General features: G+C 36.5%; 1 protein-coding gene across 1 annotated transcript in view; it reads right to left on the bottom strand.

Moving 5' to 3' along the window:
* FBXL13 (F-box and leucine rich repeat protein 13) overlaps nucleotides 1–16924 on the bottom strand; it is a 255419-nt gene that overhangs the window by 137506 nt on the left and 100989 nt on the right. The window contains exon 9 of the mRNA XM_081147178.1: nucleotides 14539–14671. Coding sequence (XP_081003304.1) covers nucleotides 14539–14671 — 133 coding nt within the window. The remainder of the gene's footprint in view (nucleotides 1–14538; nucleotides 14672–16924) is intronic.

The following is a 16924-nucleotide window of genomic DNA, read 5'->3' as shown; positions in this document are numbered from 1 at the left end:
TTTGTTGTGTTTTGTTTTGTTTTTGGTGTTGAGTTGTATGAGTTCTTTATAAATATTGGATATTAACCCCTTATCAGATGTATAATTGGTGAATATCTTCCTCCATTCAGTAGGTTGTCTTTTTGTGTTACTGATGGCATCCTTTGCTGTGCAAAAACTTTTTAGTTTTATGTAGCCCCATTTGTTTCTTTTTCCTTTTGTTCCTTTTGCCTGAAGAGGTATATCAGAAAAAGTACTATGCAGAGCACTCCTGACCTTGTTGCCTTGCATCAATCTTTGAGAACCAGATCCCGAAAGAGGAATAATAGGTATCAGGAAGGTTAAGCTCTTCTCTCTAAAAACACCCATGAGGTCATTTGGCAGGAGAGCATCTTTGACCCAACTCATTTAAATCTGTATTAAGCCCTAGCTGATTTGGCTCAGTAGTTAGGGTGTAGCCCAGCGGACTGAAGTGTCTTGGGTTTGATTCTGGCCAAGGGAATCAGGCTCGATCCCCAGCCCTGGTTGGGGCAGGCGGGAGGCAACTAATCAATGTGTCCCTCTCACATCGATGACTTTCTCAATCTCTCTCTCTCTCTTCCACTCTGTCTGAAAAGCATGGGAATATATCCTTGGGTGAGGATTTTAAAAAAAACAATCTATATTAAAAGGTCTATTTGCTTGTCTTGGAGCACTGACCTGAGAGGCAGACTTCAGGTTTGGCATACACCTAGTAGTCTACAAAGCTGTTCTCGGGAATGTAGCCCTGTGGATGCCATCTTTGTGCTTTCCCTCTGCCTTGCTACAGCTTGCTGGTATCTCTCAGAAGAGAACTTATACACTTGTCTGAAGCCACTATTTTTGCAACAGCTGTCCAGTGGACAGTTCCATATTGCCTGGCTCTGGTGGTCAGTGGAGCTTACACTTGTGGAACCACAAGAATGTATATATGAATACTTGAAAAGATGTTGCCTGAGGGTTTAACTTCCAATCAGCCTGAACCTAGGTGCTGACTGAGATCCCCCCTTTTGGGAAACTGACAGGTCTTGGCACACCCTGAACTACTATGAGGTATTAAAAATAGAATAGGCTGCTTGGACAATCATAAAGGTTTGAGAGACAACTTAGAGCTAAAGGAGGGTTGAACAACAAAATTCATTTCCTACACAAGGCCACTCCTTCAAGACAGGGAGGGGTGGTTGTTGCATTTAATGTATAGACACCAACACAAAGAGTCAAACAGAATAAAGAAACAAAGGACTATATTCCAAATGAAAGAACAAGATAAAGCCTCAGGAAAAACAAACAAACAAAAAAACTTAATGAAATAGAGATAAGTAATTTACCTGATAAAGAGTTCAAAGTAATGGTCATAAAGATGCTCACTGAACTCAGGAGAAGAGTGGATGAACCCATTGAGAACTTCAACAAAGAGATAGAGAGTATAAGAAATCACCAAATTGAAGTCAAAGAGCTGAAGAATACAAAACTGAACTGAAAAAAACACTAGAGAGGTTCAAAGCGACTAGATTAAGCAGAAGAAAGCATCAGTGAACTCAGAGACAAGGCAATGGAACTCACCAAATAAGAGTAGCAAAAGAAAAAAGAATGAAAATAAGTGAAGATAGTTAAGTGACGTATGGGACAACATCAAACACATGAATATTCACATTATAGGAGCTCCAGAAAGAGAATAGAAAGAGGCAAAAAAAAATCTTTTTAAAGAAATAATATCTGAAAACTTTAACCTTGAGAAGGAAATAGACATCTAAATCCAGGAAGCACAGAAAGTTCCAAATAAGATGAAAGCAAAGAGGCCCACACCAAGTACATTATAATTAAAATGTCAAAAGTTAAAGATGAGGAGAGAATTTTAAAAGCAGCAAAATTATGTACAACAGGACCCCCATTAGATTGTCAGGAGATATTTAAGTAGAAACTTTGCAGGCCACAAGGGAGTAATACAGTATTTTCAAAGTGCTCAAAGAAACAATTTCCAACCAAGAATATTCTACCCAGCCAAGTTATCATTTTAAATGGAAGGAGAGATAGCTTTCCAGACAAGCAAAAGCTAAAGGAGTTTATCATCACAAAACCAGCCTTATTCAAAATGTTAAAGGGCCTTTAAGCTGAAAACAAAAGGCAATAATTGTAACAAGAGGAAGGGTCAAGATGGTAGAATAAGAAGGCCCTGAACACACCTCTTCCCATGAACACATCAAATCTATACTTACAGATAGAGCAATTCCCCCTGAAGAATTCAGAGGACTGATTGGACAGCTTCTGCACACATACACACACACACACACACCCCCACAAAAAAAGAGACCACATAGAAATGAGTATGGGACATGGAGACACAGTATTGTGATAATCCCACCTCCAATACACAGAACTACAGTAGCGAGGAATTACTGAGGGGCCAGTGCCAACTTGCCTGCCATGGGGCATAGAGAAAAAACAGTGGTTTAAAGGGCACCTAGAGGATATGGGAAGAGAGAAATTACTAGCCAAGAAAAATATATGCAGCAAAGGTATCCTTTAAATATGAAGGACAAATAAAGACTTTTCCAGACAAACAGAAGTTAAGGGAATCTATCACCAGAAGACCTCCATTGTAGGAAATACTCAAGGGGGTTATTCGACCTGAAACAAAGGACAAAAGGTGACAAAACTATGAATAAAATCACCAACACACTTACAGCATAAACAGGGATAATCTGTGAAAACAAAAATCTAAAAGGGGGGGGTGTAAAGGTCAGAACTTGCAATGGAGGATGGAAATCAGACAGTTCAAAAGAAAAAGGACTATCGCATAATGAAACTTTCTTTTTCATAAACATAATGGTAACCACACACACAAACTGAGACACATAACTTAAAAAAGAGGAAACAGAATAAAGAGGTATGAAACACCACCAGACAAAAACAACAGACAGAAACACAAAGGAAAGAACAAATGGAGGCACAGAGCTACCAGAAAACAAAAGATAAAATGCCAATAGGAAATCCCCATACATCAATAACTACCCTGAATGTAAATGGACTGAATTCACTAATAGAAAGGCACAGAGTAGCCAACTGGATTAAAAAATTGACAACTCTATGCTGTCTTAGGAGACACATCTATGCTGCAAAAACAAAGTTAGACTCAAAGTTAAAGGGTTGAAAATGATTCTCCAAGCAAATAGCATCCACAGAAATCAGCTGGCGTAGCAATACTTACATCCGACAAAATAGATTTCAAGGTAATAAGAGACAAGGGTGGACATTTTATAATGATAAAGGGGATACTACATCAAGAAGACACAACACTTCTTAATATATATGCACCCAATCAGGGACCATAGAAATATATAAAGCAACTACTCACAGAACTAAAGGGAGAAATGAACAAAAAGACAATCATAGTTGGGGACCTAAACACTCCATTGATAGCTCTAGATGGATCATCCAAACAGAAAATCAATAAAGAAATATAGACCTTAGCCCTAGGCAGGTGCTTGGATGGTTGGAGCATCATCCCATACACCAAAAAGTTGCAGGTTCAATTCCCAGTCAGGGCACATACCTAGGTGGCAGATTTAATCCCCAATCAGGGCACATATGGGAGGCAACCGATCAATGACTCTCTCTCTCTCTCTCTCTCCCCCCCCCTTTCCTCTCTCTCTAAAATCAATAAAGAAACATATCCTCAGGTGAGGATTAAAGAAGAGAAAAAGAAATATAGGCCTTAAATGACACATTAGACCTAGTGGACATAATTGACATTTACAGAGCCTTTCATCCAGAACATCAGCTTATATATTCTTCTCCAGTGCACATGAAACATTCTCAAGGATAGACCATACTTTGGGTAACAGAACTAGCATCAACAAATTCAAGAAAACTGAAATCATACCAAGCATATTTTCTGACTATAATGCTTTGAAATTAGAAATCAACTACAAAATGGAAGTAAATAAACCCACAAATATGTGGAGGTTAAACAATGTACTACTAAAAAATGACTTGGTCAAAGAAGAAATAAATGGTGAGATGAAAAAATATCTATGGAAACAAATGAGAATGACAATATGACATATCAAAACTTCTGGGATGCAGCAAAAGCAGTAATAAGAGGGAAGTTTATATCATTGCAGGCCTAACTCAAGAAACAAGAGAAATCTCAAATAAACAACCTAACATTACATCTTAAAGAACCAGAAAAAGAACAAGACAACCCAAAGTTAGCAGAAGAAAGGAAATAATAATAATTAGAGCAGAATTAAATGAAATACAGGGGAAAAAAGACTATACAAAAAATTAATACAACAAAGAGCTGGTTCTTTGAAGAGATTAATAAAATTGACAAACCCCTGGCTAGACTTACTAAGGAAGTAAGAGAAAAGACTCATATAAATAAAATCAGAAATGAAAAGGGAGAAGTTACCACAGACATCACAGATATACAAGGAATCATACTAGAAGACTATGAAACACTAAATGCCACCAAATTCAATAACCTAGAAGAAATGAATAAGTTCCTAGAAATATATAAGGTGAAGAACCAACATGGAGGTGGGCAGGACCAGAGTGAGGGTGAGAGTATTAGTGGGTGAGTGTGTATGAGGAAGGGTCTGAGGAGCCTTTGGCTGCCATTGCGGGCTGCTCGGCCAAGCAATTCACTTCAGGTTGAGATTGGCCAGCAAGCCATTTTGGAGAGTCCTCGGGGTCCTCCTGGGGAGGAGGCTGCAGGGAGTGACCATCACCCAGGCTCCCAAGGCCACAGACAGGCACCCACAGCCCCACCCCTGAGACTCAATGCGCCCCCCATGAACCAGTGCCCCCAGATGGCCAGCCTTGCCTCCTTGATGCAGTACACCTGGCCTGCCTACCCCTCCACCTTAACCTGGTGCACCAGGTACAACCATTGTGGGCCAATGCTCCCCAGAAACTACACCACTAACTTATACCATACACAAGAATAAAGTCAAAATGGATAAAATACTTAAATGTAAGTCATTAAACCATAAAAATCCTAGAAGAAAGCATAGGCAGCAAAATCTCAGACATCTCATGTAGCAGAATTTTCACTGATACATTGCCTAGGAGAAGGCAAACAAAGGGAAAAATAAACAAATGGGACTACATTAAAAGCAAACAAACAAACAAATAAAAAACTTCTGCACAGAAAAAGAAACCAGCATCAAAATGAAAAGCAAATCCATTGTATGGGAGAACATATTTGCTGAAGATACATCTGATAAGGGGTTAATTTCCAAAATATATAAAGTACTCATACAACTCAACAAAAGAGAGACAAACAACCCAATTAAAAAATGGGCAGAGGACCTGAATAAATAGTTCTCCAAAGAGGACATACAAATGACCAAGAGACAAATGAAAACATGCTCAAAGTGACTAATTATCAGAGATGTAAATTAAAATGACAATGAGGTACCACATTACACCTGCCAGAATGGCTACCATCAACAAATCAACAAGCAGCAAGTGCTGTCAAGGATGTGGGTAAAAAGGAACCCTTAGTATACTGCTGGTGGGAATGCAGACTCATAAAACCACTATGGAGAACCGTGTAGAGTTTCCTCAAAAAATTAAAAATGGAACTGCCATTTTACCCCGTGATCCCACTTCTAGGACTATATCCTAAGAATCCTGAAACATCAATCAGAAAGAATATATGCACCCCTATGTTCATAGCAGCATTATTTACAATAGCTAAGACCTGGAAACAGCCCAAGTGCCCATCAGTAGATGAATACATAAAAAAACTGTGGTCCATTTACACCATGGAAAATTATGCAGCTGTAAAACAGAAGGATCTATTACCCAGGCATGGATGGACCTGGAGATTATTATGCTAAGTGAAATAAGTCAGTCAGAGAAAGACAAATATCACATGTTCTCACTTATATGTGGAGTTCAATGATCACAATAAACTGATAAATAAAATAGAACCAGGGGCATGGAAACATAGAACAGATTGACAAATCTCAGAGGGAAGGGGGAGGGGGAGTGGGAAGAGATGAACCAAAGAACTTATATGCACTGCCCATGAATTCAGACTATAGGACAGTGAAGGCCTGGGGTGGGGCAGGAACCAGGTGGTGAGGGGAATGGGGGGGGGGGGACCTCTGTAATACTCTCAACAGTGAAGATTTAAATAAATAAATAAATGTGGAAAAAATGCACACTGGGTTCAGATGTTTGGAATTAAACATGTTTGTGTGATGCTCAAATACATTTATATAAAAAGTTCCTAGACTGAATCATGATGAACTGGAAAACCTAAATAGACCAATCAACAGTGAGGATATTGAAACAACCATCAGAAACCTCCAAAAAAATAGAAATTCAGGACCAGATGGCTTCACTAGTTAATTCTACCAAACATTCAAAGAAGATTAATACCTATCCTTCTCAAACTCTCCCAAAGTTAAAGAAGAGGCAATACTCCCTAACAGATTTTATGAGGCCCACATAACTCCGACACCAAAACCTGACAAGTATAACACACACACACACACACACACACACACACACACAACTACAGACCAATGTCTCTGAAGAATAAGGTGCAAAAATCCTAAACAAAATACTAACAAATCAAATATAACAGTGCATCAAAAAAATAATACATCACACTCACCTGGCTTGGCTCAGTGGTTGAACATTGACCTATGAACCAGGAGGTCATGGTTCGATTCCCAGTCAGGGCACATGCCCCGGATGCAGGCTCAGTCCCCAGTAGGGGCCCACAGGAGGCAGCTGATCAATGACTCTCTCTCATCATTGATGTTTCTCTCTCTCTCCCTCTCCCTTCCTCTCTCTGAAATCAATGAAAAAAAGATTTAAAATAATAATAATAACAATAATACATCACGATCAAGTGGGGTTCATTCCAAGAGCACAAGAATGGCTCAACATATGAAAACTGATCAATGTAATATACCACATTAGTAAAACAAAGGATAAAAATCATATGATCTTATCAATAAATGCAGAAAAGCATTTTAAAAGATACAATATCCATTTATGATTAAAACATTCAATAAAATGTGTACAGAAGGAATGTACCTCAAAATAATAAAGGTCATATGTGACAAACCCTCAGCTTACATCAAACACAATGGTGAAAAACTGAAAGCTTTTCCTCTAAAATCAGGAACAAGACAAGGGTGCCAACTCTCACCACTCTTATTCAACATAGTTCCTTCCGGAAGTCACAGCCAGAGCAATTAGACAAGAGAAAGAAATAAAAGGCATCCAAATTGGGAACAAAGAAGTGTCACTTTTTGCAGATGACATGATTCTGTATACAAAAAAACCCCACCAAAAAACTATTAGAAACAATAAACAAATACAGTAAAGTTACAGGATACAAAATCAATGTACAAAAATCCACTGCTTTCCTCTATATTAACAATGAAATTTCAGAAAAAGAAATGAAAAACACAATTCCTTTTACAATTGCAACCAAAAGAATAAAATACCTAGGAATTAACTTAACAAAGAGTGTGAAGGATGTATATACTGATAACCATAAAGCATTATTAAGAGGGATTTAAAAAGACACAAAATGAAAAGATATTCTATGTTCATACTTAGAAAAATCAACATAGTTAAAATGGCTTTATTGCCCAAAGCAATGTACACACTTAATGCAATCCCCATCAAAATCCCAATGTCACTTTTTAAAGAAATAGAACAAAAAATCATCAGATTTGTGTGGAACCACAAAAGACCCCAAAGCAATCCTGAGAAAAAAGAATGAAGCTGGAAGTATCACATTACCTGACTTCATTTTATACTACAGAGCTAAGATAACCAAAACAGCATGGTATTGGCAGAAAAACAGACACACTGACCAATGGGACAGAATTGAGAGCCCAGAAATAAAACCAGATATATATGGGCAGATAATTTCTACAAAGGAGGCAAAAGCACACAACAGAGAAAAGAAAGCCTCTTCAGTAAATGGTGCTGGGAAAATTGGAAAGCCACATGCAAAAGAATGAAACAAGGTTACAATTTGTCCCTGTGTATAAAAATAAATTCAAAATGGATCAAAGACCTAAATATAAGATCTGAAAAAAGAAATTACATAGAAGAAAACATAGATACTAAACTTATGGGCCTTGGTCATAGAGAACATTTTTATGAATTTGACCCCACAGGCAAGGGAAGTAAAGGCAAAAATAAATGAATGGGACTATATCAAACTGAAAAGCTTCTACACAGCAAAAGACACTGCCAACAAAACAAAAAGGCAATCAACTGAATGGGAGATGATATTTGCAAACAACAGCTCCAACAAAGGGTTAAAAACCAAAATATATAAAGAACTCATACAACTCAACACCAAACAAACAAACAATCCAATTTAAAAATGGGTAGAGGACCTGAACAGACCCTTCTCCCAAGAAGACATATGAATGAGCAACAGATACATGAAAAGATGCTCAACTTCACTAGGTATTAGGGAAATGCAAATCAAAACTATAATGAGGTACCATCTCACACCCGTTAGAATGGCTATTGTCAACAAGACAGGTAATAATGTGTTCAAGAGGTTGTGGAGAAAAAGGAACTCTCATTCACTGCTGGTGGGAATGTAAACTTGTACAGCCACTATAGGAAACAATACAGTAGTTACTCAAAAAATTAAGAATAGAGTTACCATATGACCCAGCAAACCCTCTTCTGGGTATCTGTCCAAGACACTCAAAAACATTTATTTGCAAAGATATATGTACCCCTATGTCCATTGCAGCATTACTCATGCTGGCCAAGACATAGAGAAAACCAAAGTGTCCTTTGTTAGAGGATTAAAGAAGATATGATACATATATACTATGTAATACTACTCAGCCATAAGAAGATGAAATACTGCCATTTGTGATAACATGGATGTACCTTGAGAATATTATGCTAAGCAAAATAAATCAGTCAGAAAAAAACTAAGAACCATATGATTTCACTCATATGTGGGATATAAAACTGAAACTGATGGATACAGACAACAGTGTGGTGGTTACCAAAAGGAATGGGGTGAAGGGGCAGTAAAGGGTAAAGGGGGCCAAATATGTGGTGGTTGGAAGATGATTTGACTTTGGGTAGTGGGCACACAATGCAATATACAGATTATGTATCATAGAATTATACAGTTGAAACCTATATGATTTTATTAACCAATGTCACCCCAATAAATAAAATAAAAATTAATAAAGTAGATCCAATAAAAAAAGGAAGATCCTCCCTGCTCCACCAACAATGCACTAATCACTGCATGCAGCCAATGAGAAACTGCCACAACCTCAAACTCATGTTCTCCAATGAACTTTTGTTCAAAACAACGTCACCGATTTCCTCCAAAAACCTAAAAAAAGCTAACTTTCCCTTTGTCTCCTTGGACTTGCCTGTGACTCTCTATAGCTTGCTTGTCCCAAATTGCAATTTTGCTATTCCTGAATAAACACATTTTGCTGGTAAAATAACTATTTTATTTTTGAACTTGACATATTCTGCACACTTAACTGTCGAAATACTTTAACAAGCATTTCCCTCCCCTGCCCTCATTTGCCTTTGAAACATTTTAAGATAACATTTTTTATCATCAAATTATTTTAATGGAACATGATTCTGGCTCCATTTCTTGGCTGGCATCTTGGTAGGCATGTTCAGGCCCATCTGATGATATATTTCAGCATTTTGGTGAAGTCTGACTGTGTAAGCCAATACTAATTAACATGGCTCATCTCAGGTACAGTAGAACATAATTAAGTTGGAATTAAGGGTCCCCTACTTCAGAACCTGTGGCAACATAGATCTTCATGGTTGGCCTTTGCACTACATAATGAAAAGAGCCTTGCTAAGCAAGTTCATGGAATAATCAACAATTGCAAAGCAAATGTTTAACCTTCTAAAGAAAATAAACAGTTTTAAAGAAGTTGAACTTAATCAGTATCAATGTCTTATAGTTTTCCAAGTACAGGCATTTTACCTCCTTGTTTAGAAATTTATTCCTAGGTATTTCATTCTTTTTAATGCAATTATAAATGGGTTTATTTTCTCAATTTTTTTAATAGTTTATTATTGGTGTATAAAAATGCAACTGATTTATGAATATTAATGTTATATCCTGCTACTTTACTGGATGTGTTTATTAGCTCTAATATTTTCTGGTGGATTCTTTAGGGTTATTTATATATAGTATCATGTCACCTCAAATAATGAGTTTTACCTCTTCTTTTCCAATTTGGATGCCTTTTTTTTCTTTTTATAGGGTGATTGTTAGGGCTAGTGCTTCCAATGCTTAGTTGAATGAAAGTGGTGGAAGTCGACAACCTTATCTTGGTCCTCATATTAAGGAAAAAAATTTCAGCTTTTCACCGCTGGGTATGATGTTAGCTGTGGGTTTGTCATATACGGCCTTTATTATGGTTAGATATGTTCCCTCTATCTCTCTGATGTAAGTTTTTATCATAAACAGATATTGGATTCTGTTAAATGCTTTTTCAACTACTGCTATGATCATATGATTTTTATCCTTTATTTTGTTTATATCATATATCATGTTAATTGATTTGTGGATATTTAATCAACCTTTCGTCCCAGGAATAATTCCCACTTGATCATGGTTAATGATCTTTTTTAATGTATTGTTGAATTCAGTATGCTAATATTTTGTTGAGGTTTTCTTTGCATCTATATTCATTAGGGATATTAGCCTATAATTTTTTTTGTAGTATCTTTGTCTGGCTTTGGTATCAGGGTAATGCTGGCCTCTTAAAATGAGTTTGGGAGGCTTTCCTCTTCTTCAATTTTTTGGAGTAGTTTGAGAAGGATAGGTATTAATTTTTCATTGAGTGTGAAGCCATCCAGTCCAAAACATTTGTTTGTTGGGAGTTTTTTTTATTACTGATTTGATTCTGTTTGTAGTTATAGGTCTGTTCAGATTTTGTTTCTTCTTAATTCAATCTTGAAATATTGAATGTTTTTAGAAATTTATCCATTTCTAAAAATAAGGAAATTCTGCCCATCTGGCATGGCTGAGTGGTTGAGCTTTGACCTATGATCCAGGAGACTGAGGTTTGATTCCCAGTCAGGGCACGTGTCCAGGTTGTGGGCTCGATCCCTAGTAGGGGGCATGCAGGAGGCAGCCAATCAATGACTCTCTCTCATCATTGATGTTTTTATCTTTCTCCCTTCCTATCTCTGAAATAAAAAATCAATAAAAAATAAACAAAAACAAGGAAATTCTGACAAGTGCTACAACTGGGGTAAACCTTAAAGACATTATACTAAGTGAAATAAGCCAGTATCAAAAAGGCAAATTTGTATGATTCCACTTATATGAAGAGCCCAGAGTAGTCACATTCAAAGAGGTAGGAAGTAAAACAGTTGCCAAGGGCTGCAGGGATGGGATATACAAAGTCAGTGTTTAATTGTTTACTTTCAGTATTGCAAGATGAAAAAGTTCTGTAGATGGATGGTAATGATGGCTGCACATAACATTAATGTACTTAATACCACAGAACTGTACACTTAAAATGATTAAATCATAATTTTTATGTTATATATATTTTACTACAATAAAGAAAGAAATAGAAGTTTGCTGTTTGAAATGATTAACAAAATCAACAAACCTTAAACTAGACTGTCCAAGAAAAACAAGAGGGAAGACTTAAATTTCTAAAATCAAAACTGAAAGTGCATACTTTACTATTTGCTTCACACAGATAAAAAAGATTATAAAAGAATACTATGAACAATTGTACCCCAAGAATTGATCATTGAAATTAGATTACCTACATGAAATTGACACATTCCTAGAAACACACAAAGTACCAAACTTATTCAAGAAGAAACAAAAAAATCTGAATAGAAATAAAACAAGATGTTAAATCACCAGTCAAAATCCTCCAACATAGAAAAGTCTAGAACTGTATGGCTTCACTGGCAAATTCTGTCAAACATTTAAAGAATAATTAACACTAATCCTTTCTAAACTCTTCCAAAACATGGGACAAAACACCTCCTAATTCATTCTATAGAGCTAGTATTACTCTGATAATAATGCCAGACAAACAAATCACAAAAAAAAGGAAAACTACAGACCAATATCCCTTTTAAATATAGATGCAAAGTTTTCAACAAAATATTAACAAACACGATACAACAGCATATTAAAAGGATTATATACCATGAATAAGTGAGATTGATCCCAAGGAATATATATATATTTAAAATCTATAATATCCCTGGAAAACAAAGCAGGAATGGTCTTGGTGGATCTGAAAATAATAGTTTCTAAAAATATGAGGCAGACATGACCAGATTAAATGAAGAATGTGCAGGACATAGCCGCTGTAAAAGTGGGAATAGCATTATATTCCTATATATAGTGTATCCCAGAAATTAACAGACGTAATAATATTAATATTATTCTCACTAAAAATAAGAAAAGAGGAGTCAAGCCCTAGCCAGTTTTTCTCAGTGGTTAGAGTGTTGGCGCTCGGACTGAAGAGTCCTGGGTTCAATTCCAGCCAAGGGCGCGTACCTTGGTTGTAGGCTCCAGCCCCCGGGCTGCATGCGGGAGGCAACAAATCAATGTGTCTCTCACATAGATGTTTCTTTCTCTGTCTCTCTCTCCCTTCCACTCTCTCTGAAAAGCAATGGAAAAAATATCCTCAAATGGGGATTACAAAAAAATAATTAAAAAAATAAATAAAACAGTAGTCAAGAACAAGACAAGATGGCTGCATATCCCTGCTACTGAAAGAATAAAATAAAAAGATACAATAGGAATGAATAAAAATAAAACTGTTAATATCTCTACATGATACAATAGTTTACCTAGGAAACCCAAAAGAATCAACTAACAAGCCAATAAAACCAAGACATGTTAATGTATGATTAGATACAATATCATACACAAAAGACCGTATATCTTTCTTCAGCACCAGCAATAACCAATCAGAATTAATTCATTTTGTATATTTTATTTCTTTTTCAATAAAAAATTACAAATACAGTTGAAACTCCTTGTGAGCCTCTTCCTGATTTCATTCAACTCTCTCCAACTCAGAGGTAACCAGTATCTTATATTTGGAGTTTTTCATTCCTATGCATGCTTTTTATGTTTTGCCGTGTGTGTGTGTGTGTGTGTGTGTCCTTAAATATGTATATTATTGAAATTATTTCAAAATATAAAGTAAATTATGTATATTATTTGAATAATGTATATTCAAAAATTGCACAAATGGTATTAGATTATATATATATATATATAATTCTGCAACTTGCTTTCACTCATTAATAGCTTTAGACTCATTCATGTTAATATTTACATGTTTAGGACATTCTTTCTCATCATCTGAAATCAATGTGGATGCACACCTTTTGAAATATTCATTTCCAGAAATGTTTTGGGCAGTAAAAAATGCACCTAAAAAGATATATGGGTTAATGCAATGGATGAATGATTGTGTTCCCCCAAAATTCATATGTTAAAATCCTAACCCCCAATGTGATGCTATTAGGAGGTGGAGCCTTCAACAAGTAATTAGGTCATAAAGGTGGAGTTCTTGTGAACAGGATTAGGGAAAACCCAGGGAGCTCCCTCACTCTTTCTCTGCATGTGAAGATATAATGAGAAGACGGCAGTCTGCAAATGGGAAAAGGGCCTTCACCAGAACCTAACCATGTTGGCATCCTGATCTTAAACCTCTAGCCTCCAGAACTGTGAATAATAAGCCACCAAATCTATGAAACTTTATTCTAGCAGCCTGAAACTAAGACTGTTAAAAACAAATATCACAATGAAAGTAAAAGCAGCTTGGAAAAAGTTGGAAACAACTTTAGTGTTCTTCAATAAGAAGAAAGTTAAATAAATTATGGTACATCCATAGTATGGAAAATGATTTTAAGTATTTAAAAATAATTTGGGAGATGGGGTAGAGGAGACCAATATGGGGGGAAAGGGGGACATCTGTAATACTTTTGACAATAAGATAAAGTAAAAATGATAATAATAAAAATAATTTGGTAGATATATAAGTATTGACATAAAAATATTTCTAAGATATAAGAGAAAATATAAACCAATATGGTCTCTTTCATGTTAAAAATTTTAACTGCATACGTTTAATCACATATATGTAAATACATTTTAGAAAAACAGTTAGAAAACATAATATTGAGTACCTTTAGTAACTGAATGAGTGTGAGGGAAATATTAGCTTTTATGGTATATTGTTAGAATTTTTTAAATGAGACTATGTTTTTCTACTGTAATTTTTAAGAAATAAGTTGATGATACATAGATATACAAATGTTAGACAAAAAAACTAATCAATTAAAATAGACAAAGAATCAACTTCCAGGGAATACAATCCAGTAAAAGCTAACTATATTATAAGCTTTTTAGATGCTTGTAATTGGCATTTTTATGGCCTATGACTATAAATGAAGTTTCCATTTTATTTTCACTTTTCTTCATATTTGTTTAATTAAAATACAAGAAAGCAAAACAGTTGTAATTAATATACTTACTGACAGATCTCAACGTTTTCCATCGCAGAAGACAACCATGAAAATTCAAGCGCAGCACATTTAGACGCCACCTTTGCAGAGTAGACACTATATATTTATCCATGCCCACATTTTTTACTGTGGAAAAATCAATCTAAAAAGGATAAACAAAAGATATCAAGAAATGAAAAGATCTTTTGCATGTAAAATTTTTAAGTATTTTTAAAGCATCAAGGACTAAAATTCCTTTATCACATCACTCATTTGGGGGGCTTTTGTTGTTGTTGTTTTTCATGGTCATTCCCAGCTTTAATTACAAACAGATTTTCTTATTCATGGTAATTCCTAGGTTTAATTACAAACAGATTCAAAATGTTCAGTCCAGGTCAACAGCTGTAAGGGTAGTGGCCTCACATCCGCTCAACCTGGGTCAGTTATCCCCCCATCATCCTAGGTGAGCCCCCACTCCAGTGTCAATGCAATCTGGGTTAATATTTCTGCCTATTGTTTTATGAGCACAGACTGTATGTTGAGTCCTTGACTATGGGAAAGACAATTTCAAAGTGTGTAGTTTATAATGACCTTTTCATAAGTCATAATTTGGAGGTTATTCTAGAGAAAAGGAAGGATGATCTGAGTGGACCTGGCTGACTGTATGTAATATTGAAGAGCACAGAGGTTTATGTGAGTTGTTGTTTTTTTAATTTATCTTTATTGTTGAAAGTATTACAGGTGTCCCATTTTTTCCCCCCATTGACACCCTCCACCTCGCTCCCATCCCTTCCCAAAGCCTTCACCCTGTTATTGACTGTGCCCATGGGTTATGTATATATGCATGTAACTTCTTTGGTTAATTTCTTCCCATCCTCACCCCCCTTCCCTCTTTCCTCTGAAATATGATCATTTGTTACATACATCAATGCCTCTGAATCTATTTAGTTTGTCAGATTCTTTTGTTCATTAGCTTCTTCTTAAAGAAGACCCCTCAACATTTCATATTGTGCTGGTTTGGTGGTGATGAACTCCTTTAGATTTTTCTTATCTGTGAAGCTCTTTATCTGACCTTCACTTCTAAATGACAGCTTTGGTGGGTAGAGCAATCTTGGTTGTAGTTCCATGTGTTTCATCACTTTGAATATTTCTTGACACTCCCTTCTGGCCTGCAAAGTTTCTGTTGAGAAATCAGCTGACAGTCATATGGGTGCTCCCTTGTAGGTAACTAATTGCTTTTCCTTTGCTGCTTTTAAGATTCTAGCTTTGTCTTTAACCTTTGGCATTTTAATTATGATGTGTCTTGCTATGGGCCTCCTCAGGTTCCTCTTGTTTGGGACCCTCTGGGTCCTGGACTTGTAAGTCTATTTCTTTCCCCAGGTAGGGGAAGTTTTCTGTAATTATTTTTTCAAATAGGTTTTCAATTTCTTGCTCTCCTTCTTCTCTTTCTGTTATCCCAATAATATGAATGTTAGGCCTCTTGAAGTTGTCCCAGAGGCTCTTTATACTATCTTCATATTTCTGGATTCTTTTTTCTTTTTGCTCTTCTGGTTGGGTGTTTTTTGTTTCCTCATGTTCCAAAGTGCTGATTTGATTCTCAGCATCCTCTACTCTACTGTTCATTCCCTGTAAATTATTCTTCATTTCAGTTTGTGTAGCCTTCATTTCAAATTGGTACTTTATTATGTTATCGATTTTCTGTTATTTTCGTCTTACTCTTACTAATATCCTTGAGCATCCTTATAAACAAAATTCTGAACTCTGTATCTGTTAGCTTGCTTGGATCTATTTCATTTAGTTCCTCTTCTAGAGATTTCTTCTGTTCTTTACTTTGTGGCATGTTTCTTTGTCTCCCCATTTTGTCTGCTTTCTGGTGTTTGTTTCTAAGTATTAGGTAGAGCTACTATGTCTCCTGGAATTTATAGAGTGTCTTTGTGTAGTAGGTGTCCTGTAGGGTCCAGTGGCTCAGCCTCCCCAGTCACCTGAGCTGTTGTAGTTGAGCCTTGGTTGCTGTTGGCATCACTGGGAGGAATTAACCCCCTTGCCAATCAGCTGTGAGGACCAGCTGTAACTACAGCCAAAGAGCTCCTGTGCTGGAGACACCCTTATGGAGCAGGATTTACTTCAGTGGAGCTTTGGTGTTCACCAAGTGAGCCCCTTGAGTGTGTCACTCATGGATGTGGTAGGGTTATAATCCAGCATGGTCCAGTCTGACCACCAGGTGCACTGTCTCTGGGGCCTCCTGGGAGGTGCAAAGTCAGCCTATGCTAGTGCCTTACCCAGGGCCACCCAGCATGAGCTACCCAGCAAACCATAGTTGGCTGCTACTTGTGCTGGGATGGACATTGTCCAGGAGAGGCCAAGCTATGAGCCAATGCAGGCTGCCACTAGTGCCAGGCCTGGGGACACTTATCAA

The sequence above is a fragment of the Miniopterus schreibersii genome, assembly GCF_964146895.1.
Source record: "Miniopterus schreibersii genome assembly, chromosome: 9".
In the NCBI taxonomy this organism is placed as follows: Eukaryota; Metazoa; Chordata; class Mammalia; order Chiroptera; family Miniopteridae; genus Miniopterus; species Miniopterus schreibersii.
This window is presented reverse-complemented; position numbering and strand designations above follow the sequence as displayed.